Source organism: Lynx rufus, unplaced genomic scaffold (assembly GCF_022079265.1).
Source record: "Lynx rufus isolate CCGP_SWC_20201006 ecotype Redwood Valley unplaced genomic scaffold, mLynRuf1.p SCAF_61, whole genome shotgun sequence".
Classification (NCBI taxonomy): domain Eukaryota; kingdom Metazoa; phylum Chordata; class Mammalia; order Carnivora; family Felidae; genus Lynx; species Lynx rufus.
The window spans coordinates 14,852-40,875 of record NW_025814880.1 but is presented as its reverse complement, the minus strand read 5'-3'; the positions used below and the strand labels follow the sequence as shown (position 1 = coordinate 40,875).

General features: G+C 45.1%; 2 protein-coding genes across 2 annotated transcripts in view; both read right to left on the bottom strand.

Moving 5' to 3' along the window:
- The window catches only part of LOC124500910 (leucine-rich repeat-containing protein 37A3-like), a gene marked incomplete at its 5' end in the record, with an annotated part of 32,797 nt that extends 25,203 nt beyond the window's left edge, over window positions 1–7,594 (bottom strand). Inside the window, 2 exons of the mRNA XM_047064780.1 lie at window positions 1,697–1,768; window positions 7,515–7,594. Coding sequence (XP_046920736.1) covers window positions 1,697–1,768; window positions 7,515–7,594 — 152 coding nt within the window. The remainder of the gene's footprint in view (window positions 1–1,696; window positions 1,769–7,514) is intronic.
- A 1,035-nt stretch (window positions 7,595–8,629) lies between these two features.
- Window positions 8,630–24,067, bottom strand: LOC124500917 (titin-like). The gene is made up of 6 exons (XM_047064788.1): window positions 23,508–24,067; window positions 17,380–22,372; window positions 14,786–14,857; window positions 9,065–9,119; window positions 8,846–8,985; window positions 8,630–8,744 (listed from the first exon to the last, which is right to left on the bottom strand). Exons 1-6 carry the CDS (start codon window positions 23,977–23,979, stop codon window positions 8,648–8,650), a joined length of 5,829 nt encoding a protein of 1,942 aa, XP_046920744.1. The 5' UTR covers window positions 23,980–24,067; the 3' UTR covers window positions 8,630–8,647.
- Window positions 24,068–26,024: the final 1,957 nt, after the last annotated feature.

The window sequence follows — 26,024 nt, the reverse complement described above, 5'->3', positions numbered from 1 at the left end:
GAGCATCTGACTTCGTTCGGTTCAGGTCATGATCTCACTGCTCATGAATTCGAGCCCCGCATCGGGTTCTGGGCCAACAGCTCAGAGACTGAAGCCCGCTTCGGATTCTGTGTCTCCCTCTCTCTCTGTGCCTACCCTGCTCATACTCTGTCTCTCTCTCTCTCTCAAAAATAAATAAACATTAAAAAAAATTTAAAAAAAGGATTAATGAAATACACAGCTTTGGATGGCATGGGCAAAGAATAAACACCGAACCTCCATAGCAAAGAACATTAGTATCTCTGTATGTCTAATGTACAGAGATCTATGCAAACATTTCTTCCTTGACAATGAGGCTGGAGAGATGTTTATTCTGTAATTAGCGAAGTTAGAGGCATTTCTGATGTTTGTTTAGTGTAAACATTTCTAACTATACCACTTCACCATCATTACATTTTTAAAGATTTCATTTTTTTTTAAGTAATCTCTATACCTGACATGGGGCTCTAACCTACAACCTCGAGATCAAGAGTTGCAGACTCTAATGACTGAGACAGCCACGTGCCCTTTAGCCATCATTTTTTTAATGTTTATTTATTTTTGAGAGAGACAGAGACAGAGCATGAGTGGGGGAGGGGCAGAGAGAGGGAGACAGAATCTGAAACAGGCTCCGGGCTCTGAGCTGTCAGCACAGAGCCCGACACGGGGCTCGAACCCACAAACTGTGAGATCACGACCTGAGTCAAAGTCAGACGCCCAACCAACTGAGCCACCCAGGAGCCCCAACCCCTTAACCATCATTTTAAACATCTATTTTTATGGTGGCATAAGAATTTCCACACCGATCATAGGAATCTGCTCCTGAAGCCAAGAGCACACTGTATGTTAGCTAACTTAACAATAAATTACATAAAAAATAATAATATAAAAATAAACTAATAAAATTTCCCACACTGAAATCCTGAATCTGTTCTCTTGATAATTTAATATGTACTTGGTAATACTGCTTACATAATTCACCTGCTTAAATATTTAATATTTAAATATTTGATTTAGATTAAATTATTTAAAAATTCTGGGTTAATGGCATTCAAATTAATGTCAGTGTTCTATATTTTCTTGTCTTGTAGGTGACAATTTGAGGTTAACTTCAATTCCTCTCATTTTACCAAGCCAACTTTTTCAAACCTTTTCTGTAAAGGCCAGACAGCAAATATTTTAGGCTTTGCGGGCCATATATGGTCTCTGTCACATATTCTCTGTTTCTTTCTCTTCTTTTCTCTTTTACAGCCCTTTAAGAACATGAAAATCATTCTGAACTCATAGGTTGTATCAAGACAGACCATACACAGGATCTGATCCATGGGCCATAAATAATAAATATAAATAAAAGCAGATGGTATACGAACACTTACATAACAAGGTTCATATGGGTGTCCATAATTGCTCAGACCTCATTACTCCTTTTCCTCTACAACTGAAGGGCTTTTTCCTATATCTTGTCTATAAAATTAAAAAGTTGAAAATGCATAGGAGGTATTTAATGCTAGAGATGGGCTGGGTCCCCACAGACTTACAGAGTTATAGAATTTAATACAGAGAATTACAGAATTCTACTGTTAGAAGAAATTGTTGCAATTATCTAATTTGAACCCCGTATTTTTTAATAAATAATATAACTAAAAACTCATAATAAATGATGAACTGATTAACTTACAAATACTGGAGGGATAGCAGGCCTTCAAATGTGTCTTTACGTAATTCGGTCAGATAATTTTCACTGAGAATTCTGCAAAATGAAAAGGTCATTTCTGGGTCGAAATGCAAAATAACTACAACTATTTGCAACACAGGACCGCTAGATGTGAGAGAAACCTGGGTAATGGTGCCACCAAATACACTAATTCTTATTTAATGTAGGGATGGCGATCTCTGCTGTTTGATTCAAATATTTTCTTCTCACATACTCCTTTGTCTCTCTCTCTCTCTCTCTCTCTCTCTCTCTGTCTCTCTCTCTCTCTCTCACACACACACACACACACACACACACACACACCCCTATCCACTCTTCACACCAAAATGTACATTTAATGCCTACTCTCTGGATCACAAAATCTCTGTTAGAACCCAGCCCTGAGTGGCAAAAACATGGACAGAACTGCCACCTCCTCCTCTCTTTTCCCAAATTTTATTGTGGAAGCCCTATTTATAACCATATCAGTGCTACAAGTAAAGCCATCTAATTTTTTTCCCCAACTAAAAAATACCTGTGAGAACTAAAAATGTGCATAAAATGCACATAACATAAATGCTCAGTTTAATAAGTATAGAGTAAACACCCGTGTAACGCTATTTGTTCATTCTACTGTTGGTGGATACTCGATTTTTCTAATTTTTAGTGATTATAAACAGTGCTGCTTTGAACATTTTTCTGTTTATATCCTAGTACACATTTGCCTAAGTTTCTCCAGGATTTAACAGGGGTACAAAATTGCCTTCCTAAGAGGTGGTGCTATTTCAAGCTGGCAGATTGAAACATGCCAAGTCTCTACCAAACTGCAAACTCCACCAAAGTCCCTAAGAATGATTAGAAAAGATACAATTAGAAAATCCACAACCTTAGCTCAAAGCCAAGGGAGTAGCTCCACAAACACTCCCCACCAGAAATGCCTTGGAGCCACCTACAGGGTGATTAGCTGGGATACTGCAGTAGGACCAAGGACAGCACATCAACCCCACATCCTTCCTCCTTGGATCTGGCAGCAAAGGGTGTTTTCTTCCAGGCAGGAGCCATTGGTGTTAGAAGGGGGCAGGGTCCCAGAGCCCTGGAGGAAGGGTATACACTCTGACTAGCCATTAGAAGTCACCTCCCACCTCTTCTTTAACTCTCAGGGGGACCTGTCACCAATAACAAGCCCCGTGGTTCATTTCACCTCTTCCTTAGGACCAGAAACCAGAAGCAAGTCAAATCTCAACTACAAAGATAAATTGCACTCAGGAATGACCAAATGGAGTGAGAAAGCCAATTCTATTCAGGACAGAAAATAAAAAACAAATATAACAGCTTATAGTCAATGACACAGTTAACAGAGGAAACACAAAAGGATTTGAGAATACCAACATTAATGGGGCACCTGCGTGGCTCAGTCGGTTAAGCAACCGACTTCGGCTCAGGTTGCAGTCCATGGGTTCAAGCCCTGCACTGGGCTCTGTGCTGCAGCTCAGAGCCTGGAGCCTGCTTCAGATTCTGTGTCTCCCTCTCTCTCTGCCCCTCCCCAACTTGCACTCTGTCTCTCACTCTCTCTCTCTCTCTCTCAAAAATAAACAGTACAAAAAATTTAGAATAGCATCATTAATATATCCTCAGACAGAGGTAAACAGTACATCTAATAAAAAGAACCAACTCAAGATTATATGAATGAAAAGTATTATCATTAGTAAAAAAACTCAGTCTATGAGCAGCAGAAATGGTCGTTGAATAAATTAGAAAACTTGAGGGGCGCCTGGGTGGCTCAGTCGGTTGAGCGGCCGACTTCAGCTCAGGTCACGATCTCGCGGCCCGTGAGTTCGAGCCCCGCGTCGGGCTCTGGGCTGATGGCTCAGAGCCTGGAGCCTGCTTCCAATTCTGTGTCTCCCTCTCTCTCTGCCCCTCCCCCATTCATGCTCTGTCTCTCTCTGTCTCAAAAATAAAAATAAAACGTTAAAAAAAATTAAAAACAAAATAAATTAGAAAACTTGAGAGATCTGGCCACCGATTTCTTACCAATACTTGAAATTATATGTATTTATTATATTTACATATTTGTTTTTATATTATATATTTGTAAACCCCTTGACAAGTGGGATATTTGGTCAGTTTTGTTCTTGAGCTTATATCCCTGGCATGTAAAACAGTTCCTGGGACATAGGAGATGCTCCCTAAATATTTGTTGAATGAATTCAGAAAGTGACAGGTATCAATTTGCAAATATACTACTTTTAATGAAAACAAATCATTCATTTATCATCGTTTATGAGAATGAGTACAACTTCACAGGAAAACTAATGTCTTTCTCCACCTCCACCCCAATTTGTGACTCAATCTTTTGAGACAAGAACCTTTTGAGAATTTCATAAAAGCTATGGAATGGACCCTTTCCCTAGAAAACTGCACTTTCTTGAATACGTGCAAAGGTGTGCATGCGATTTCAATTTGCAGACCATCCCTTTAGGGCTCAGGTCCGTGAATAGAATGGACTGAATTTGTGGGTGCCAAACTTGGATGGAAAATAAAATCACATCTCTATTTTCACAAACCTCTAACTAGAATTAGCATTTCCTTCCATTATGAATGTAGGCAACAAACCACAGATTAGTATAGTTAATTTGGTCCCCAGCAGAAATCAGATATTTTCATATCACATATTTGGCGTGGATATCTCAAAATATCATTTATTCTCATCAGTACCTTGAAGTCATAATAGTTAGTAGGCCTACCATTATATTTTGTTATTTAATATTCTAACAGAAGCAGATTTATTGCTATATCACTAATCTTTTTAAAAAATTTTTGAAAACTCTATTTCCACATAATTTCCTTTTCCTATACATTTTAACTTATTATACATTTGAAAACATTATCCCAAGAACATAAGCTTCTGCAGATCATCAATAGATATATAGAAGGGTGCCTGGGTGGCTCAGTCTGTTAAGTGTCCAACTTCAGCTCAGGTCATGATCTCATGGTTCGTGGGTTCGAGCCCCACATTGGGCTCTCTGCTGACAGATCAGAGCCTGGAGCCTGCTTCCAATTCTGTGTCTCCCTCTCTTTCTGCCCCTCCCCTGTTCATGCTCTGTCTCTCAGCAATAAATAAATGTTAAAAAAAATTTAAAAAAAAATTGATATATACAAAAAAAGGTTAAAAATCCTGCCCCAGGGGACTATTGACCCATAGTTAAAAACTTCTGTCTTACAAGGCATAACCCTCAAGCTGAATTAGAAATCATCAAATCTTGGGGCACCTGGGTGGCTCAGTTGGTTAAGTGTCTGACTTTGGCTCAAGTCATGATTTCACAGTTTGTGGGGTCGAGCCCCACATCAGGCTCTGTGCTGACAGCTCGGAGCCTAGAGCCTGCTTTGGACTCTGTGTCTCCCTCTCTCTCTGCCCCTTCCCTGCTCGCTCACTCTCTCTCTCTCTCTCTCTCTCTCTCTCTCTCTCTCTCTCAAAAATAAATAAACATTTAAAAATTTTTTAAGAATCATCAAATCTTACCAGATTCATGTTCTAGTATATAAACTACCAAATACATGCTTTTCAAAAAATATTTTTTTAATTTCAGTTTATTTTTTTAATAGGTAATATATATTTGCATGGCTCAGAATTCCAAAGGTATATAATACACAATTCAAAGTTTTTCTCCTAGCCCTGTCCCTCAGCCTACCCACTCTCTCCACTCTCTCTTGTTTCTTGTGCCAAATTACTTTCATTTTTCTTACAAGTTTGGGAAATAAGATCTCCAAGTTAGATACTATCATGAGAAAATATAAACTATATATAGTATTTAAGAAATTCATAAAATTCATAAGAAAACAACTACCTTATTCTACCATTCGTTATTTACCAGTAAGGTTATCAGACTAAGGGGCAGGGGGGAATCTACTTCAGGGGGATCATAATCCCTACATCTAAATTACTATGACTGTTATGTCTTTTATTATTAATTCAGAAGTCATGTATGACTTATCTACCCAAGTTGAACTAATGATACGACACACAATCTGTCATGAAAAATGCCAGTCAATTACTTTGAGTATAATATTGTTTCCAAAATTACTTGTGTCTACACTGACTTTTTCTACAAGTCAATTTAAAAAAAAAGATCACAAAAACATTGGCAAAGGACAGAAAATTCAGACAAGAAACACAAATGCCCAGGAAACATACAGAGATATTTAAATGTATAAGTAATCAGAAAAATTCAAATTCAGAAGGGACCCATTTTATTCACCCACCAGATCAGCCAAGAAATGGAGAATATCCAAGAGTGGGAGGGTAGGAGGAAATGAATGCTGTCATGGTGTATGGATTGGTGTGTAAATTGGCACAACTTTTTTGAGGGCAATTAAAATTGTATATATCGACATCGTCTTCATCCCAGCAATTCCATTTCCAGGGATCTATTCTACAGAAATACCTACCCACGTACACAAAGATGCATGTAAGAGGTGGTCCATGCAGCAATGCATGTAATAAGAAAACTGGACACAGCCTAAATATCCATCAAGAGGGGAATTATTAAATCGTAATACACTCATACTATGGAATATTATGCAGCAGCTTGCATGGATGGGGTAACCCTCTATGTACTGGAAGAAAAAAAGTCTAAGACATACCACGAAGCAAAAGAATCGAGTTGCAGGATGTTACAATTTATGTAAAAAAAAGATAAGAAAATCACACAACAAACCTATTTTGCTGTAAATATGTATGTAGGCAAATGCATGGAAAAAGGTCTGGAAGGATATATACTAAATCCAGAGTAGTGGCTATCCCAGCAGTGGGGGGATTAGAACATAAGGCAGGTGTTCACTATATCTGTTATTTCATCAAAAAATTTTTTTTAATGTTTATTTGTTTTTGAGACAGAGAGAGAGAGGGAATGAATGAGCAGGAGAGGGGCAGAGAGAGAGGGAGACAGAATCCGAAGCAGGCTCCAGGCTCTGAGCTGTCAACACAGAGCCCAACGTGGGGCTTGAACCCACGAACCGTTGAGATTATGACCTGAGCCGAAGTTGGACACTTAACCGAATAAGCCCCCCAGGCCCCCCTGTTATTTCATTTTTATATATTGAGACTATAATCATGTATTGCTTGTATAATGGAAAATAAGTTGAAATTGATTCTAATTTTAACGTTTTTTTTTTTTAATTTATTTTTTTTGGGACAGAGAGAGACAGAGCATGAACGGGGGAGGGGCAGAGAGAGAGGGAGACACAGAATCGGAAACAGGCTCCATCAGCCCAGAGCCTGACGCGGGGCTCGAACCCACGGACCGCGAGATCGTGACCTGGCTGAAGTCGGACGCTTAACCGACTGCGCCACCCAGGCGCCCCAAAATTGATTCTAATTTTAAAGGGAACCTGCCAAATTTAATTTTTAAAATAAACACAGATGGGGCGCCTGGGTGGCTCAGTCGGTTAAGCGGCCGACTTCAGCTCAGGTCATGATCTCGCGGTCCGAGAGTTCGAGCCCCGCGTCGGGCTCTGTGCTGACAGCTCAGAGCCTGGAGCTTGTTTCAGATTCTGTGTCTCCCTCTCTCTGACCCTCCCCCGTTCATGGTCTGTCTCTCACTGTTTCAAAAATAAATAAACGTTAAAAAAAAGAAATTAACACAGAACTGCAATCGGTAGAGGTTGAGTTGGGATATGGAAGGGGAAACACCTTTCCTCAGGGCTACTGACTTCAAAGTTCTGCACCAAGAAGGACCTGAGAATGCAGTTTTTTTTGTTTTTTTTTTTTTTTTTTTGTATTCGTATTTGGAGAGAATATACTCACAGTTTCTCAGCCCAACGGTATCCCTTCCATACATTTTCATCAATGTAACAAATAGAGTTTCCTTGGAAATTTCTGTGAAGAAACACAGTTCAGATCCTTGAATAGGTAGGAAAGGAATGAACAGAATAAATAAGAGAATCACTGGCAACCTTGTGGGGAATATTCCAATGCAGTAAATGCCAACTTTCTACTTTCCACAGCTATCAGCATCCCAGGTGGTGCAATTAATAAAGAGCTAGCGTGGGGCCAATGGCACAAACAAGGCAGCTCCTTAGAACCTGAACTTCCTATTTGTTCCATTCCTTGGGTAGATAACGCGTGTTAATTACTCTGGAGTATTTTCTTTTAGAAATTATTTTGGCAAGGAGAGAGGGAAGATGGCGGCATAGGAGGACGCTGGGCTCACCGCACATCCTGCTGATCACTTAGATTCCACCCACACCTGCCTAAATAACCCAGAAAACCGCCAGAGGATTAGCAGAACGGAGTCTCCGGAGCCAAGCGCAGACGAGAGGCCCACGGAAGAGGGTAGGAAGGACGGCGAGGCGGTGCGCGCTCCACGGACTGGCGGGAGGGAGCCAGGGGGCGGAGGGGCGGCCCGCCGGCCAAGCAGAGCCCCCGAGTGTGGCTGGCAAAAGCGGAGGGGCCTGACGGACTGTGTTCCGACAGCAAGCACGACTTAGCGTCTGGGAGGTCATAAGTTAACAGCTCTGCTGTTGTGCGCGTTGTGAATAACTGGTATTGGGTGAGCCAGGGGAGAGAGCACCAGAATAAGCTGTTAATTAACTTAATAGTCTAAGCCCCCTGAAGATACGTTCTCCAGTTTCCAGAGACTGACTGTATCAGGGAAATGAGGGAAAGACGCCCCATTCACCCTACTTTGCCCAGACTGTGTCTTGTGGAAATACTGGCTACCACGAGGGACTCTGGCTTCAGTCCTGCTTCTCTCGCCTGTGGCCCCTGTTGTCTGTAGATAAATATTGAACTGTTTACGTTTTAATTCCTCACCACGTGGCTAGAATTGGTTACGGATTTATACATTTCAATATGAGAAAAAGGAGTATTTGACAAGCAATGCTGAGAAGCCAGTATCGGAAAGTAAACTTTGTAGGTGGCCTGAGGCAGGACGGCGTTCACTCTGTGACAACCTCACATAGTGTCTCGCTCTCGTCACCCAGCTCTTCAGTAGTGGAATCTGTGGCCTTCTCTGCTGTGGCTTTGCCAGCCTCCCTGGGAAAAGGAGAAGAATGCCAAGGCTTTGACTCTCGAAAGGAACAATTCAACTCTTCATAATTTCCCCATTTTAGAGAAAATCTTCCCCAATCACGTACCCTAGTTCCATGTGGAAAATCTCATCTTCATCAGAACAATCCTTGTGTAGCTTCTGTGCCATGTTTTTCTTGCGTGTGGCATTGAGAGGTCTGTACATGTCCCTAAGCCAAAGTGGCCGCCTTCTCCAGAAAAAGCCCTCCTAGAAAACAGAAAGGACAATGTTAGGTCTGTTTCCCCTGCCTTCTCCAGCCACGGTACTTTATCCTCCTCAGATTTACCTGATTGTCACTTTCCTTTGAGCATCTCTTACGCAGCAGAGATCCAAAGAAGCCCCTTGAAGGAAACACACACACAGACAATTAGTGATTCGTACCATTTTCCATGCCTCTCACAATGTATTTCTCCAGTCTTATTAGCAGGCAAAATCAACACAGACCTGGGATCTCAGAAATAATTCCATACATGCTGGGCTTTCAGAATTTTCCTGTGTCTGTCCATAATGGCCCCACAGTGGCCCTGGGAGACCTTTGTATGTAACTTGACATGAAGTATAGGCAGGATTTTCACCCTGCTCACCTTCTGGCCCTTGGCCAAGTGCCCTTGTGCAGTCAACAAACTGGGTGACCACACGGCAGAAGCACCTAACTCTCTCCAGAAGCATTGTACATCAGTCCCCGCCAGGCTTAGCCTCCCAGGCATCATTTGCTGGCGGGTGGGGAGGTGTTTCTATTTTCCTAGCTGCATTACCTTACAAGATGAATCGCACCGAGTGAATGCCTGAGTCCAACCAGCAGTTATCTAGCTCACTGACTTTCACACTGCAGGCAGATGAATGAGTGAGTCGTGAAATCACCTTAAAACACACGGCTAGCGCTAAAACACAAAATACTCTTTTTGAATACAAACGGCATAGGGGGTACCTGGATGGCTCAGTCAGGTGAGCAGCCCAAGTCTTGAGTTTGCCTCAAGTGATGATCTCACAGATTGTGACATTGAGCCCTGTGTCTGGCTCTGTGCTGATAGTGTAGAACCTGCTTGGGATTCTCTCTCTCTCTCTCTCTCTCTCTCTCTCTCTCTCTGCTCCACCCCCCCTCAAATAAATAATAAACTTAAAAAAAACAGAACAGAAAGAATCAGAGTGTATGGTAAGTTTGTTTTAGAAGGTACTTATGTCTATACGGTATGTGTGCACTGAGTTGTGACATAAAATGCAGTTCACAGCCCAAGAACAGTGTAGTCAGAGACGTGCCCAACTGGAAAGGAACCATCTTCTTTCTGGTTCTAGTGGTACTAGTGATACAACCGTCTGGCAAGACATCTTCCTTTTCTCCTTCTCCATCTCATTAGTATAAAAGGAAGAGATAAATGATTATCTAAGGTCTCTCCCAGTTCAAATTCTATTGGGTCTGGATAAAGGGAATGGAGAGCGGGGCCTCGAAAACCAGGAGGAGGAAGAAGGAAGTTTCCCCCCCACTTTACAGGAGGGACTCATGTATTCCACCTTCCATCATGCTTGAAGACTAGCCCCTTCACCCCACGACGTTTGGCCCTCCCTATCCCTTCTCCAGAGCCTCTGAGAAGGTCTGTGGCCAGGCCTGATGCCCACCGTCAGCAGGAACGGGTCTGAACATTTCCACCCCCGTCCCCCCACGATCTTTCTTTAAAGGTCTAGTGAGCAGGTGCTCTGTGCCAGTCCCATTCTAACTCGGGTTTGGCTGGGCAGCTAACTTTGCTGGGTCCAGGCAAAGCATTAGGCCAAATATGTATTCTTTCTGCCTTTGGTGGTTTCCTGGCTGTAAAACAAGGGGATTGAAATAGATGAGTTTGAAAATCTAGTTCTAAAATTCTACTTTAACGATTGCCAGACTAATATTTACTTTGAGCTTCCTTCTTTACCTTCCTTGGCTGCTGTTGTATGAGAATGAATCTGTTTTGGAGGAAAACATGATCACAGTTACCCATCACAATAACCACTCCCTCCAAATCTTTATTCATTCCTTTGCATTTTAGGTCTTCTCTACCCAGTGAGAGGATAACTTTTCCTAGGACAGGAATTTGTTTAATAGTCCTTTGACTCTTCAATAAGACCTAACTTGTGTGCAGCTGGTAATACATTTTACTGACTGTCTCAGATAACAGTCAACAGATAATTCCTAATAAAAATTCTTGGGAGGAGGAAAAGAAAAGTGTCTACCAGAAACCTAAACAGCAGCACTGTTTTAAAGTCAAGGACAAGAGTAGGATGTCTGTTATCACTGCTGCTATTCATTGGTGTTGAGGAGGTCCTAACTGATGCACTGGGAAAAAATGGAGTCGTGGAAAGGAAGAACTAAGACGTATTTGCATACGAAATTACAGACAAACTAAAAGGCCCAAGAGAATCAACTAAAATTTTACTGGAAGAAATATGAGAATTCAGTAAGATGGCTAGATATAAAATCAAGAGATCAACATGTAAACCTCAATGACTTTCCTATGTCCCATAAATAATTAATCAAAAAACGGAAGAATTATCCCATTTACAATTATCAATAAAAAGGCATAAAGTACCTAGGAATAAACTTAGCAAAGAATGGGTAAGACCTATGAGATGAAAACACTAAAGCTCTTCTGAAGGATATTAAGAAGAAACGAATACATGATGTGAGACACTATTTTCCTAGAATAGTGTAAAGATGTCAGTTCCCTTCAAATTAACCTACAAAGTCAAGGCAATCCCATTCAAATCCCAAGACAGTTTTTTAAACAAAAACTGGCCAGCTGACATTTGGTAGAGAAAATGTGCAAGCATAGCTACAAACTGTATGAAAAAGAAGATCACAGAGCAGACATTAAAATACGTTCTTACAGGGGCCCCTGGGTGGCTCAGTCGGTTAAGCGTCCGACTTCAGCTCAGGTCATGATCTCGCGGTTCGTGGGTTTGAGCCCCGCGTCGGGCTCTATGCTGACAGCTCGGAGCCTGGAGCCTGCTTCACATTCTGTGTCTCCCTCTCTCTCTGCCCCTTCCCTGCTCATGCTGTGTCTCTGTCTCAAAAATAAATAAACATTAAAAAAAAAATTTAAAAAAAAAATAAATAAATAAAATACGTTCTTACAGAGCAACTGCAGTTAAGTATGTAGCGTGATACTGATACAGGAAAAGAAAACCAGATTGATAGAATAGAGTCCAGATAAAAATAGTATTTTAGATCCATGAAGAAAGAATGAACCATTCAATAAAAGATTTTAAAGTAACTGGATCTTTACGTAAGGGAAAAAAGTTAGATCCCCTACCTCGACCGTACCAAAACACCACACAGATTCCATACAGATTAAAAATAAATAAATCACAACAAATAATATAAGAGTGCAGAAGAAAATATCAGAGACTATTTTTATACCATGAGGCGAAAAGGCCTTGTTAACAAGACCCATGTCCCATAAGCCATGAGGCAGATATGGTGACGGACTGTCCACACCCTCCTGTTCATCGTAGTCCTTGCCCCCTTGGTCCCCTGGATTGTTTGTCCTCTTCCTGTTGATTTATAAAACTCTCTTCATATGAAATACATTAATCCTTTCAAGGGCTTTCACTGAATTTCAATGTTTCAAATATTTGTCAGTGTTTTTATCGTGAAGGAGACGGAACAGTGGGATAGGAGCACAGGCTGACTGCAGGCACAGCTGGGTTCTGCTTTGGGTTTTGCCACAGGGGCCTTAAGCTGATCCCCTTCTATGTATGAAAGAAGGATGGTGATATCATCCTCACAGGACTGTGGGGATTCAATCAGATGTCTGGTTTATTCCAAGCATAAATCGGACAAGACGATCAAATCTATCAAATGTTTCTGCATGTGGTATCAATCAGGTCACAAAGCTTTTTCTCACCACAAGATTATAAAAGTATTGATTCTATCTTCTTCTAATACTTTGACGGGTTCTTGTTTCTCTTTTTTTACATTTACTGAAATATGTTTTTTTAAGGTGAGAAATAGGGATCTGTTGTTATTTTCCTCCCAAATAATTAAGCAGTTGTTCTATTACCATTTATTTATTTTCTTCCACTGATTTGAATGCTAAAAGGTAACATTTCAATGTTTATTTATTTTTGAGAGTGACAGAGAGAGACAGTAAGAGTGAGAGAGGGGCAAAGAGAGAGAGACACACACACACAGAATCCAGAGCAGGCTCCAGGTTCTGAGCTGTCAGCACAGAGCCCAACACAGGGCTCGAACTCCTGAACCATGAAATTATGACCTGAGCCAAAGTAGGACCCTTAACCAACTGAGCCACCCAGGCGCCTCTAAAAGGTAACATTTCAAAAGTCCTAGGCACCCACGGATCTGTCTATTGCTGGACTCTGTAGGCTACTTCCCATAAATATTAGGTTGCATTATTCCTCCTTGTGAAATTGACACAATGCCTCATCTCTTCCTTTGAACATCATTATTGTCCACTACAGGAAAGAAACTGCATGGTCTCTGACCTCAAAAAGTGTATCATCTAAGTAGGGAGAGGAAATAATGAAACCACATAAAAAAATATAAACACAAGGTTAAACCACATAGGAATTTAAAACAGCAATAGGAGTTTATAGAACTTCCCCAAAAGCAAAAGGCTGCAGGCCACCTGAAGATGCAGAGTACGGACTGGACAATGGCCAATGATTTCTCTTCCCAGAGGTCATGGTAAGTTGACCCCACGCTAGTTCCTAGGCTCTTAGGCTGAGAAATCAGACTCTGATCTCATCAAGAGAGAACGTACTTCTTTCTACATGGAGGCAATATCACCTTACCAATGTCACAGGATTGATCAAAATCAGAATGTCAGGTCATGACTTGACAATAAGGAAAACATCCGTTCCATAGATAGGGCATCTGTGTCTACATGATTGGGCATTACCTCCTGTGGAGACAGGCCTCTGTGGCACACTGAAGTATAATCAGAAGGCTATTTGGTGAGAAGAGAAGTGGAAGAAAAGTAATTAGCTGAATCCACTGTTTAATGGAAAGGACTGAGGTAGCTAGATCCATCCATCTGCCCCGCGGGCACAGCCCGGCTGGTGGGCCTGACTCTCATCTGCTGCCTGAGGTGCCATCTCTACTCTTAGGCAAGGCTAGGTGGGCACTGCCCATGTTGGTCTCTTCCTCACCATTTCTATGCTTTTACTACTGACCAACCCTCCAGAAGACAGACATGTTTCTCCTTAGCAGTTAATACATCCAGTCAGGTTTTACTCAAGTCTGAGAGACCAGGAAGCCTTACATATCTCTGCTCTGATCCATGACCTTGATATTTCTCTCTTGAGGAGCTGCCTTTTAACAAACTGTTTAGCATATTTTTGTTATCAGGGGAGGGGAATGCGTCACTGTAGACCCTAACAAATGGTGACAATCTCACAGAAGGACTAGGTCCAGGAGTATTACAGTATTCGGGGAAGGCTTTGTGAAGAAAGATGAACTCGAATTGGCTTTTGAAGGCTCATGGGACTTCCACCAGCAGAGTGAAATAAAGGAATTTCAAGTGGGCAAAGTCACCAACAAAAGTAGGAAAGGGCATGGTCTGACTAGGGGATGGTGAAATTGATTCTAACTTTAAAGGGAACCTGCCAAATTTAATTTTTAAAATAAACACAGATGGGGCGCCTGGGTGGCTCAGTCGGTTAAGCGGCCGACTTCAGCTCAGGTCATGATCTCGCGGTCCGTGAATTCGAGCCCCGCGTCGGGCTCTGTGCTTACAGCTCAGAGCCTGGAGCCTGTTTCAGATTCTGTGTCTCCCTCTCTCTGACCCTCCCCCGTTCATGCTCTGTCTCTCTCTGTTTCAAAAATAAATAAACGTTAAAAAAAAATTAACACAGAATTGCAATCGGTAGAGGTTGAGTTGGGATATGGAAGGGGAAACACCTTTCCTCAGAGCTACTGACTTCAAAGTTCTGGACCAAGAAGGACCTTAGAATGCAGTTAGTTTTTTTTGTTTTTTGTTTTTTTTTTTGTATTCGTATTTGGAGAGAATATACTCACAGTTTCTCAGCCCAACGGTATCCCTTCCATACATTTTCATCAATGTAACAAATAGAGTTTCCTTGGAAATTTCTGTGAAGAAACACAGTTCAGATCCTTGAATAGGTAGGAAAGGAATGAACGGAATAAATAAGAGAATCACTTGCAACCTTGTGGGGAATATTCCAATGCAGTAAATGCCAACTTTCTACTTTCCGCAGCTATCAGCATCCCAGGTGGTGCAATTAATAAAGAGCTAGCGTGGGGCCACTGGCACAAACAAGGCAGCTCCTTAGAACCTGAACTTCCTATTTGTTCCATTCCTTGGGTACATAACGCCTGTTAATTACTCTGGAGGCAAGTATTTTTTTCCCCCAAATCACTTATGTGTCTAAAATGGTTCCTTCCTTGGGGTGCCTGGGTGGCGCAGTCGGTTAAGCGTCCGACTTCAGCCAGGTCACGATCTCGCGGTCCAGGAGTTCGAGCCCCGCGTCGGGCTCTGAGCTGATGGCTCAGAGCCTGGAGACTGTTTCAGATTCTGTGTCTCCCTCTCTCTGCCCCTCCCCCGTTCATGCTCTGTCTCTCTCTGTCTCAAAAATAAATAAACGTTAAAAAAAAATTTTTTTTAAATAAAATAAATAAAATAAAATGGTTCCTTCCACAAATCAATGAGAAAATAAGAATTCAACGAAAAAAATGGTAAAAAATTTACCATTATCAGCAAACAAATGTAAAGAAGCCCTCTACTGAAACCTCTCTAGGTGTTAGAAGGATAAGGGAAGTTAGAAATTAGAATAACTAACATGGAAAGATTTCTTAGACATATTGCATAGGGAAAAGCAACAAATCACTGGGCAAGGAATTAAAAAGTATCCCCTCATTAGGAAATTAGGAAAAAATGCAAAGGAAAGAGATGGGAAGGAAGGACACACACCAAAAAGGTGACAGGAGTTATCTTATGAGTGGTAGGGAGGGTGGGGTGGGATTTTCACGTTTTATCCTCTATACCTGTGACATTAAAAACAAAAAAAAAGTATCCATGATAATTCATGTATCCATGAATTACATATGTTTAAAAGAAGCTATTAAATGCCTGAGGTTCAGTTTCAACCGCTAACTCTGCGTATGACTTTGAACCTTTACCTTTAGTTTTGTCCTCTTCCCTCAGCAACAGCTTGCCTGGTCAGTTTATATACACATTTTTTTTCAGGGGAGTCAGGAATAAATTCAAAACAGATACCCATCTGCCCATGTGCCTGGTGGACATTTCCAGTCAACCTGAAGCCTTCTGGTTGCTCTATGTTCCCTGGTAAAAGATGCCTCAACTTCCATCATTCTCCTTATCTGGGACAGAAGTTTCAGAGTAATATCTGAGTTTTCTCTTTCCCGTGCACACCCCACCCGCGACTGTCATCAGTTAGTCTATCTTGTCACTTCCTCCTTTGCAGTGCTCTCAAGGCTTTTCTTTCTACTCTTTTCAGCCACTCTGATTCGGCCCCTTGTTACTTGACTCCCAGGTTTTGTTAGAACATTCTATCTGGTCTCGCTGGACCAAGCTCTCCTCTCCAGATCGCCCTACATGGGGAACTGAAAATAATCGTCTTGTTTCAATGGTCTGTATCTCATGCTTGAAAACTTTCAGTGGCTCTCTAGAACTCAGAATGTAACGTTCAAACCTCTCTAGCTGATAGTCAAGGTTTCTCGTAATTGGATCTTTAACTGCTAAACCTAATTCTTGATTCCTGATCATTCCTGCAGCCGTGCCTTTGCCTAGACTTATACCCATTTTTTCTCTATTTAACACATCAGAGCCACTCTTTAAGTCTCAGCTAAAGTGTTAGCTTATCCATGCAGCTCTCCCTGACCTCCATACTCCACTGATTACAGAGTCTGCTGAATTCCAATACCCATGGTACCTCTTTTAGTACTTAATTACATGCCACCTCCCTTTTTATGACCATTTCCTTTCTTCCCACCTGTCATTTCATGTTCTGAAGACGATTGCATCCTAGTGTGGCGCCCATCGTACTTACTCTTGGGTTGGGCCCAAACTGAGTACTGTATGTGGAAGGCCGGGGGTCAAAGATGAGGTCTGGGGAATCAAAATAATAGCAGCTAACACTCATATTTTGCCAGGCACTGATCCAAGTGCTTCATATGTATTACCTCATCTGGATCTCACAATAATCCCATGAGATGGTAACTATCATAATTTCCATTTCACAGAAAAGGAAACTGAGTCACAAAGCTAATAGATGACAGACCTCGGCCCAAACGCAGGCAATCTAGTTCCAGGATCTCTACTCTTCACTACTCTGTTGTATCCTATTATAGAGGATGGAGCAAAAATGGGAGAGTAGAGGTTAAGGAATGAAATAATGGGGCTAAAAACTGGATAAGGAAAAAGAATAAGGACAATTACAAGTAAAAGATGGGAGAAGGGCGAACAGTAGTAAAAAGGAAAATGAAGATAAGGGATAGTTGACAAAGAAAAGGTAAAAACAGAAAGTCAGTCAACGTGGTTGGGGAGATGAGGAAGGCCCAGGACGACATTGAGGAAGAGACTGCCATGTCAAGCAGGAGACAGAGAACAAACAAGTAAAGGCGATTCTTACAAGATGGTGAAGGTGCCGTTGTAGGTGTCGGGCTCCGGCACGGGCACTCTGCGGAGCCTCTGCTGTAGGCTGAGACCAACACACGACAGTGTCTCATCTTTGCAGGTACAACGCTCACATATTTTGAGGTGTGTGGTGGCATTCTGTTCTGGTTGCCAAGTTAAAGTTGTGTATGCCTTTTCTGAGGTATAGTTTACAAAATGCACCACAGAATGTTGAGTTGTTGGAGGAAAACCTGTCTCAAATGACTCTGGTTGCTGACTTACAGGAATTTCTAGGTCCGTAGGTGGAACCGTGACTTCAGTCAGGTTTCGATGTTGACTCTGAACCTGTTCTGGATGTGCAAATGTCACCTCAAGGTCCTTTGGGGGAGGAGTTGTAGTCTTCTTCAGGGTTGTCGAATGTTCAGCCTCCGTAATAGGTTCTGGAGTTATAGTAAGCTCCACATGACGAAATGGGATGATGGGTGATGCTGGATGCTGACCTTGATCCTTACTTGGAGTTGGAACTGTCACTTCCTGCTGGAATGGATATTGAACTACAACCTCCTTAGGTGGCTCTGGAGGCTGAGTTGGGGTGTCTCGCGTGGTTGGAGAAGGTTCAGTCTCCACACTGGATCCTGCAGTTACAGTAAGTTCCAGGTCCAGAGGTGGAACTGTGACTTCAGTCAGGTTTGGATGCTGACTCTGAACCTGCTCTGGATGTGCAAGTGTCACCTCAAGGTCCTTTGGAGGAGGAGCTGTAGTCTCCTTCATGGGTGTAGAATGTTCAGCCTCTGTAGTAGGTTCTGGAGTTATGGTAAGCCCCAAGTCCACATGATGAGCTGTGACACTGGGCAATGTTGGTTGCTGAACTTGATCCTTACTTGGAGTAGGAACTGTCACTTCCTGTTGGGATGGATACTGAACAACCTCCTTAGGTGGCTCTGGAGGCTGGGTTGGGGTCTCTTGCATGGTTAGAGAAGGTTCAGTCTCTGTAGTGGATTCTGGAGTTATGGGAAGCCCTGGGTCCAAAGGTTTAACTGTGACTTTAGTTACGGTTGGATGCTGAATGTGCTCTGAATGTGGAAATGTCACCTCAAGGTCCTCTGGAGGAGCGGTAGTCTGCTGCAGGGCTGAGGGATGTTTAACATCCGTAGGGGGTTCTGTAGTTACAGTAAGCACCAAGTCCAAAGGCTGAACTGTTACATTCGGCAACCACAGACGCTGAGCTTGATCCTGATCTGGTGTTGGAACTGCTGCCTCTTGATATACTGGAGGTTGAGCTACAAGTTCCGTAGGCGGCTCTGGAGGCTGATCTGGGGTCTGTTGAGTTTTGGCCTTATTCAAGGTTGAATGCTGAACCTGAACCTGCTCTAGATGTGCAAATGTTACCTCAAGGTCCTTTGGAGGAGCTGTAGTTTTCTTCAGGGCTGTAGAAGCTTTAACCTCCATAGTGGGTTCTGGAGTTATGGTAAGCTCTAGGTCCAAAGGCTGAACTGTTACATTAGGTGACAATGGATGACGAGCTTGATCCAGACCTGGAGTTGGAACTGTCACCTCCCGAAACAGTGGAGGCTGAACTACAACCTCCTTAGGTGGCTCTGAAGGGTGACCTGGGATCTCTTGCGTGGTTGAAGTTTCAACCTCTGTAGTGGGTTCTGGAGTTATGGTCAGTTCCAGGTCTAAAGGCTGAACTCTGACTTCAGTCAGATTTGGATGCTGAGCCTGGACCTGCTCTGGATGTGGAGGGGTCACCTCAGTGTCCTCTGGAGGAGCTATAGTCTGCTGCATGATTGTAGAATGCTCAGCCTCCACAGTAGGTTCTGGAGTTACAGTAAGCTCCAGGTCAGCAGGCTGAACAGTAACATTGGGCAAGTTTGGATGCTGAGCTTGCTCTTGTCCTAGAGGTGGAACTGTCACCTCATTATGGACTGGGGGTTGTGCTACAACCTCCTCAGGTGGCTCTGGAGGCTGAACTGGGGCCTCCTGCTGGGCTGGAGGAGTTTCTGCCTCCTTAGAGGGCTCCGGAGGTTGAGTTGGAGACTGCTGCAGAATTGGAGATGGTTCTACCTTCTCAGGGGCCTCTGAAGGCTGAGCTTGTACCTCCTGTTGTGTTAGAGAAGGTTCTATCTCCTTAAGTGGCTCGAGAGGTAGAGATAGGGTCTCCTGCTGGACTGGAGATGGTTCCACCTTCTCAGGAGGCTCTGAAGGCTGAGGTGGGGCCTCCTGCTGTGTGGAAGGTTCTACCTCCTTAGGGGGCTCAGGGGATACAACTGGGGCTTCCTGCTGAGTTGGAAAAGATTCTGCCTCATTACCGGGCTCTGAAGGCTGAGCTGGGGCCTCCTGAGGTGTGGGAGAAGGTTCCACCTCCTTAGGGGGCTCAGGGGATATAGCTGGGGACTCCTGGAGGACTGGAAACTGAGCTGGGGCCACCTGCTGGGTTGGAGACTCTGCCTCATTAGGGGGCTCTGAAGGCTGAGCTGGGGCCTCCTGCAGTGTGGGAGAAGGTTCTACCTCCTTAGGGGGCTCAGGAGATACAGCTGGGGCCTGCTGGGGGACAGGAGACTGAACCAGGGCCTCCTGCGGGGTTGGAGAAGATTCTGCCTCATTAGGGGGCTCTGAAGGCTGAGCTGGGACTTCCTGCTGAACTGGAGATGGTTCTACCTTCTCAGGAGGCTCTGAAGGCTGAGCTGGGGCCTCCTGTGGTGTGGGAGAAGGTTCTACCACCTTAGGGGGCTCAGGAGATACAGCTGGGGCCAGCTGGGGGACTACAGACTGAGCTGGGGCCTCCTGTTGGCCTGAAGCAGGTTCCACAGCCTTAGGGGGGTCTGGAGTCTGAGCTAGGACCTCTTGTTGGCCTGGAGAAGACTCATCTTCAGGGGGCTCTGGAGACTGGGAAAGACGCTTGGACTGAGCTGGAGAAAATTCAACTTGCTCAGGAGGAGATTGAGCAGGGACATCCTGCTGCTCTGGAAGAGGTTTAACCTCCTTAGTTGCCTGGGGACTTATGAAAACCCTCAGATCCACAGGTTTAACTGTGATATTAGGCGACACTGGATGCTGAGCTTCACCTGGACCTGGAGGTGAGAATGTCACCTCATGCTGTACTGGAGACTGAGCTACAACATCTGTAGAGGACCCTGGAGGCTGAGCTGGATGCTCATACTGAACTGGAAAAGACTCGACCCCGTCATTGGGCTTTGGTTGCTGAGCTGGGACCTCTTGCTGGATTGGAGAAGGTTCTATACTTGCAACAGGCACTTGAGGCAGCGCTGAGCTCTCCTGCTGGCTTGGAGAAAGTTCAATTTCCTCAGGAAAATCTTCGGGTGGAGTTGAGACTTCGTGCTGGACTGGAGAAGATTCAACATTTTCAGGGGGCGCTGGATGCTGATGTGGGACCTCCTGCTGGGTTGGAGAAGGTTCCAACTGTTCAGGGGACACTCCAGACTGAGCTGAGGCCTCTTCTCGGAGTGGAGAAGCTTCAACCTCATTAGTGGATTCTGAGGTCATGGTAACTGAAGGATCCACAGGTTTAACAGTGACATTAGGCAACAGCAGGAGCTGAGCTTGATTCTGACCTTGAGGAAAAACTGTCACCACCTGATGCTCTGGAGAGTGAGCTGGGGCCTCCTGTTGGGTCGGAGAAGGTTCAACCTCACCAGAAGGCTCCTGTTGAGTGGCAGAACGGTTAATTTCCTCAGAGGTCTGTGGATGCTGACTTGGGGCCTCCTGATAGGGTGCAGGTTTAACTTCCCCAAGGGGATTTGGATGCTGAGTTGTGGCCTCTGACTGGGCTGGAGAAGGTTCAGTCCCCTCAAGGGGCTCTGGATACTGAGTTGGGGTCTCTGGTTGGGTTGGAAAAGGCTCACCCTCCTCTGATGCCTGAGGATACTGAGCTGGAGCCTCCTGCTGGGTTGAAGAAGGCTCAACCTCCGCAGGGGTCTGTGGATGCTGAGCTGGGGACTCCTCCTGGGTTGTAGGTGGTTCACTCCCCTCGGAGGCCTGTGGGTGCTGACCCTGGCCCTCCTCCTGGAGAGGGGAAGGTTCACCCTCTTCCTGGGCCTCTGGAAGCTGAGTTGGGGCCTCCTCCTGGGTTGAGGATGATTCACCCTCCTCAGGGGCCTGTGATTGCTGAGCTAGGGCCTCCTGCTGGGTTGTAGAAGGTTCAACTTCTCCAGGATATTCTGGATACTGAACTGGGGTCTCCTGCTGTGTTGGAAGTTTCTCCTGTGTGGTAGATTCTGGAGATTGCGTTGGAGTCTCCTGTTGAACTGGCAAAGATTCAACCTCAGGGGACTGTGGAGGCAGAGTTGGGGCTTCATGCTGGGTTTCAAAAGGTTCCACATTAAGAGGCACTGAGGGCTGAGCTATAGTCTCGTGCTGAACTGGAGAAGGTCCCACCTCTGTAGTGGGTTCTGCACTCATGGTAAGATGCACATCTGGAGGTTTCAAACTGACATTGGGCAGGTTTAAATGTTGATCACGGTAGTGACCTGGAGGTGAAACTGTCATCTTATGATGCCATGGAGGTTGAGCTGGGTGCTCCTGCTGGGTTGGAGAAGGTTCCACCTCCCTGGAAGGCAGCTCTGGAGGCTGAGCTGGTTGCTCTTGCAGGGTTGCAGAAGATTCTATCTCCCCTGGAGACTGAGCTGGAGTCTCCTGCTGGGTTGAAGATTCTGCCTCATTAAGGAGCTCTGCAAGCTGAGCGGAGACCTCCTCCTGGGTTGGAGAAAGTTCAGCTTCTCCAAAAGGGTCTGGAAGCTGAGCTGGGGGTTCCTGTTTGCTTAGAGAAGGCTTAGCTTCCTCAGGAGGCACTGAAGGCTGAGCTGGGGTCTCCTGCTGCCTTAGAGAAGGATCAATCACCCCAGGAGGCTCGGAAGGCTGACCTGGGGTCTCCTGCTCACTTGAAGGCTCAACCTCCTCTGGAGGCTTAACCGAGGTCTCTTGCTGGGTTAGAGAAAGTTCTGCTTCCTCAGTATGTTCAAGAGGCTGAGGTGGGGCCTCTTGCTGGGCTATAGAAGATTCAACACCTTTATCAGGCCCTGGAGTTGTGGTAAATTCCACATCTAAAGGCTTACCTGTAACCCTGGGAAACATTAAATAATCTGGATACTGACCTAGAGGTAGAGATGTCACCTCATCACTTATGCAAGTTGAGTTAAATACTCGATAGGGAACTCTGGAACTAGAGTTGGGGCCTCCTGCTGGACTGGGGTAGGCTCAACCTCCTCGAGGCGCTCTGCAGGCTGAGCAGGGGCCTCCTGCTGGACTGGGGTAGGTCCAGCCTCCTTAGGGTGCTCCGCAGGCTGAGTTAGAGTTATGGTAAGATCCAGAGGTTTAACAGTGACATTGGGGAAGCTTGGCTTCTGAGCTTCACTCTGACTTGGAGACAGCACATTTACTTCATGATGTGCTAACAGTTGAGATATGATGTCCTTAGATGGCTCTGGAGGCTGAGCAGGGGCCTCCTGGGGGGTTGGAGAAGGTTCCACTTCCTCGGGGGCCTCTGTAGGTTGAGCTGAGGCTTCCTGCTGGACTGAAGAAGGTTCGACCTCTTCAGGGGTACTTGAAGGCTCAGCTGGGGCCTCTTGTGGGTTTGCTGAATTTCCATCCTTAAGGGACTCTGGACGCGGAGATGGAGCCTCCTGCTCAAGTAGAGATGTTTCTGTCTCTTCAGGGGGCTCTGGATGCTGAGCCTGAGCCTCCCCTTGGGGCAAAAAAGATTCAGCTTCCTCAGGGGACTCTAGATGACTTGGGGTCTTCTGCAAGGGTGGAGGAATTTCAGCCTCCTCAGAGAAGTTTGGAAGTTGATCTGGTCCCCCTGGGAAACCCATAGGTAGGTTCTCCTCAGGATATAGGAGACCCATATTGGAATCTAAATAATCATCCTGCAGCTGTTGTTGTAGGTGCTCTTTATTTGCAGATTGGTTTGGAGTTCCAACAACTTTGGCAAGCCTTCGATGCTGAGCTAGATCTTTCTTCAGGTTTAGGGGTGAAACAATAAACTTTGTTGGCTTTGAACTCTGACTATCCAGAAATGGAACGAGTATTTCAAATGATTGGTGATCTTCGGCCTGATCTAAACCTAAGTTTTAGTCTTACTTTTGAGTTGAGGAGGCGGAGCTATGGTCTGATTCTGATCCCAACCTGGCATTGGAACCACCTCTGGGAGCCTTTGATGCTGGGTTAGCTGGTCATTCAGATCCTCATCTGGCCCTGGGGGTAGTTCTCCAACGGAATCCGTGTCCAGGAATGGAACCAAAGTCTCAGTCAACTCCTTAGGCGGGGCCAACATCTGGGCCGGAGCAGAGGACCCCAGGTAATTCAAGCCCACCGGCTCAGCTGGGGGTGTAAGTACCTGGGGCGATTCGGGTGGGGGATCAGACGAGCGCGAAGACCAGGGCTCAGCCGGCTCCATGGGGTCGGCGGTCAGCTGGGCAGGGTCCAGGGCCCACTCCGGAGGCTGAGCTGCCTGGACCAGCAACCACAACGGTTGCCACATAAGGACAAGCAGTGGGGCCAACAGGCGCAGCCGGGACATGACCTGCGGAGGCTCCGGGGCGCAGCGACCCAGGCGAGTGGGGTACTGGCGCTGGGCCCTGAGCGGGAGCCAAACCATTATGGCAGCCCCGTGATGCGCGCGCGCACTGTTAGCAACTGCGCGCCCCTCCCCCGCCTACGTCCCACCCTTTATTTACGCCACCTTTATTAGCTCCCTGGAGATGGGCTCCGCACCACCAGAGCGGGCCCTTTCCCCAGAATCACTTGGGGCCCAGGCCTCCCTCCACCCTGCAAAGGCCACCACTCCCTCACCACCCCCCCCCCGCACTACCCCCTTCCCCCCCTTCCCCCCCCCTCTCCCCCCCCCCCCCCCCCCCCCCCCCCCCGGGCTGCTCACAGCAAGGTAGTACTTGGACTCAGATCTGGGTGGCCCCGGACTCCCGCAGCTCTGAGGGGTGGAAGGGTGGGGGAGTGGAGCAGAGCTTCCAAGGAAGCCACAGGACCTGGCATCCTGGGAAATTAAAAAATGCTAGTCCAGCTCTAGCAATTTGAACTCTTGGTCTTCAAAGCTTAAATCCGAGAGACGTTCTTCCTCCCCCTGGCCATACTGCTTCCAAGAAAAGTAGCTGACCTGAAAAATAAGCACCAGTTAGGGCGATGGGAAGGGGAACACACTTCACAGTCAGATATTCTAAAATGTTGCCATTTCCTCTAAATTCTCAATACCCATGGCTGATTATTAACTCACCACTCTGTTAGATGGGGGCCTACCACTGAATCTGCGATGGCCCCAAAATGTCTGTAGGAGGAGTTTTGGGGGAGCGCTGAGCAATTCATTCTGGGAAAGAGGGCCGGAAACCAATTCTAGCCCTTTATTTACACTGGGTGGGAAAACTTCCCCCATCTCATCTTGACTGGACATAGCCATTGATCTAGAAAAAGTAACAAGGCCACTTTTCAGAGGTCCACTCTGTGTGCCCACATGGAGAAGGCACTTAGGATGTTAAAGTCAGCATGTTAAACAATTTTCTTGAAATACTGTAACTAGCACTGAGTTTACTTCCTTCACAGCCCCTTTTATAATGTATTTTTAGTCCTTGCTTATGGTCTGGCACAACCTCTAGCATGTAAAATGCAAGAGAGAGGGGGTTTTTATCTTAATCCCAATGTCTAGCACACAGGAATAGTTTTTATATGGAACTGATTCCAAGACTGGCCTCGTGTAGGAATGGATCTGTTGTTATAATCAGATTTCTGAAATCTTTAGCAGCGATGCTGAGTCTTTTTCTCATCTTTTCACCTTTTTCAGGAAGCTAGACTTTTTTTTTTTTTTAATTTTTTTTTTTCCCTGAGAGACAGAAAGCGTGAGCGGAGGAGAGGGACAGAGGGAGAGACAGAGAGAATCCCAAGTAGGCTCCACGCTCAGCACAGAGCCCGACGTGAGGCTGACCCCACAAACTCTGGGATCGTGACCTGACCCAAAATCAAGAGTCGGATGCTCAACCTATGGAGCCACCCAGGCACCCCAGGAAGCTAGACTTCTTAAAGCCTAAACTTGGAAACGTCTGAAGTTTCCTCGACTGGTTTGATTTAGATTCAATTAACATTATTATTTTGCACGAAAAATCTTCCAGTGCTTTTTCAGAAAGTAACCATCTTCTCTTTCTCCACTCTCTTCCCTTCAAAACAAACTTTGCAATGGTGGGGTGAGTCAAATATTCAGAAATCTAGGGGCGGCTGGGTGGCTCAGCTGGCTGAGTGCCTGATTTCGGCTCAGGTCATGATCTCGCAGTCTGTGAGTTCGAGCCCTGCATCAGGCTCTGTGCTGACAGCTCCGAGCCTGGAGCCTGCTTCAGATTCTGCATCTCCCTCTCTCTCTGCCCCTCCCCAGCTCACGCTCTTTCTCACTCTCAAAAATAAATAAACATTAAAAAAAAAATCTAAAAAAAAAATTCACAAATCTAGCCCCAAATTAAGCTCTCAATGACATGAAACACATTTTTGCTCCTTTTTTTTTTTAACATTCTGTATGTGGCACATTAGTATTTTCTTTTAGAAATTATTTTGGCGAGGAGAGAGGGAAGATGGCGGCGTAGGAGGACGCTGGGCTCACCGCGCATCCTGCTGATCACTTAGATTCCACCTACACCTGCCTAAATAACC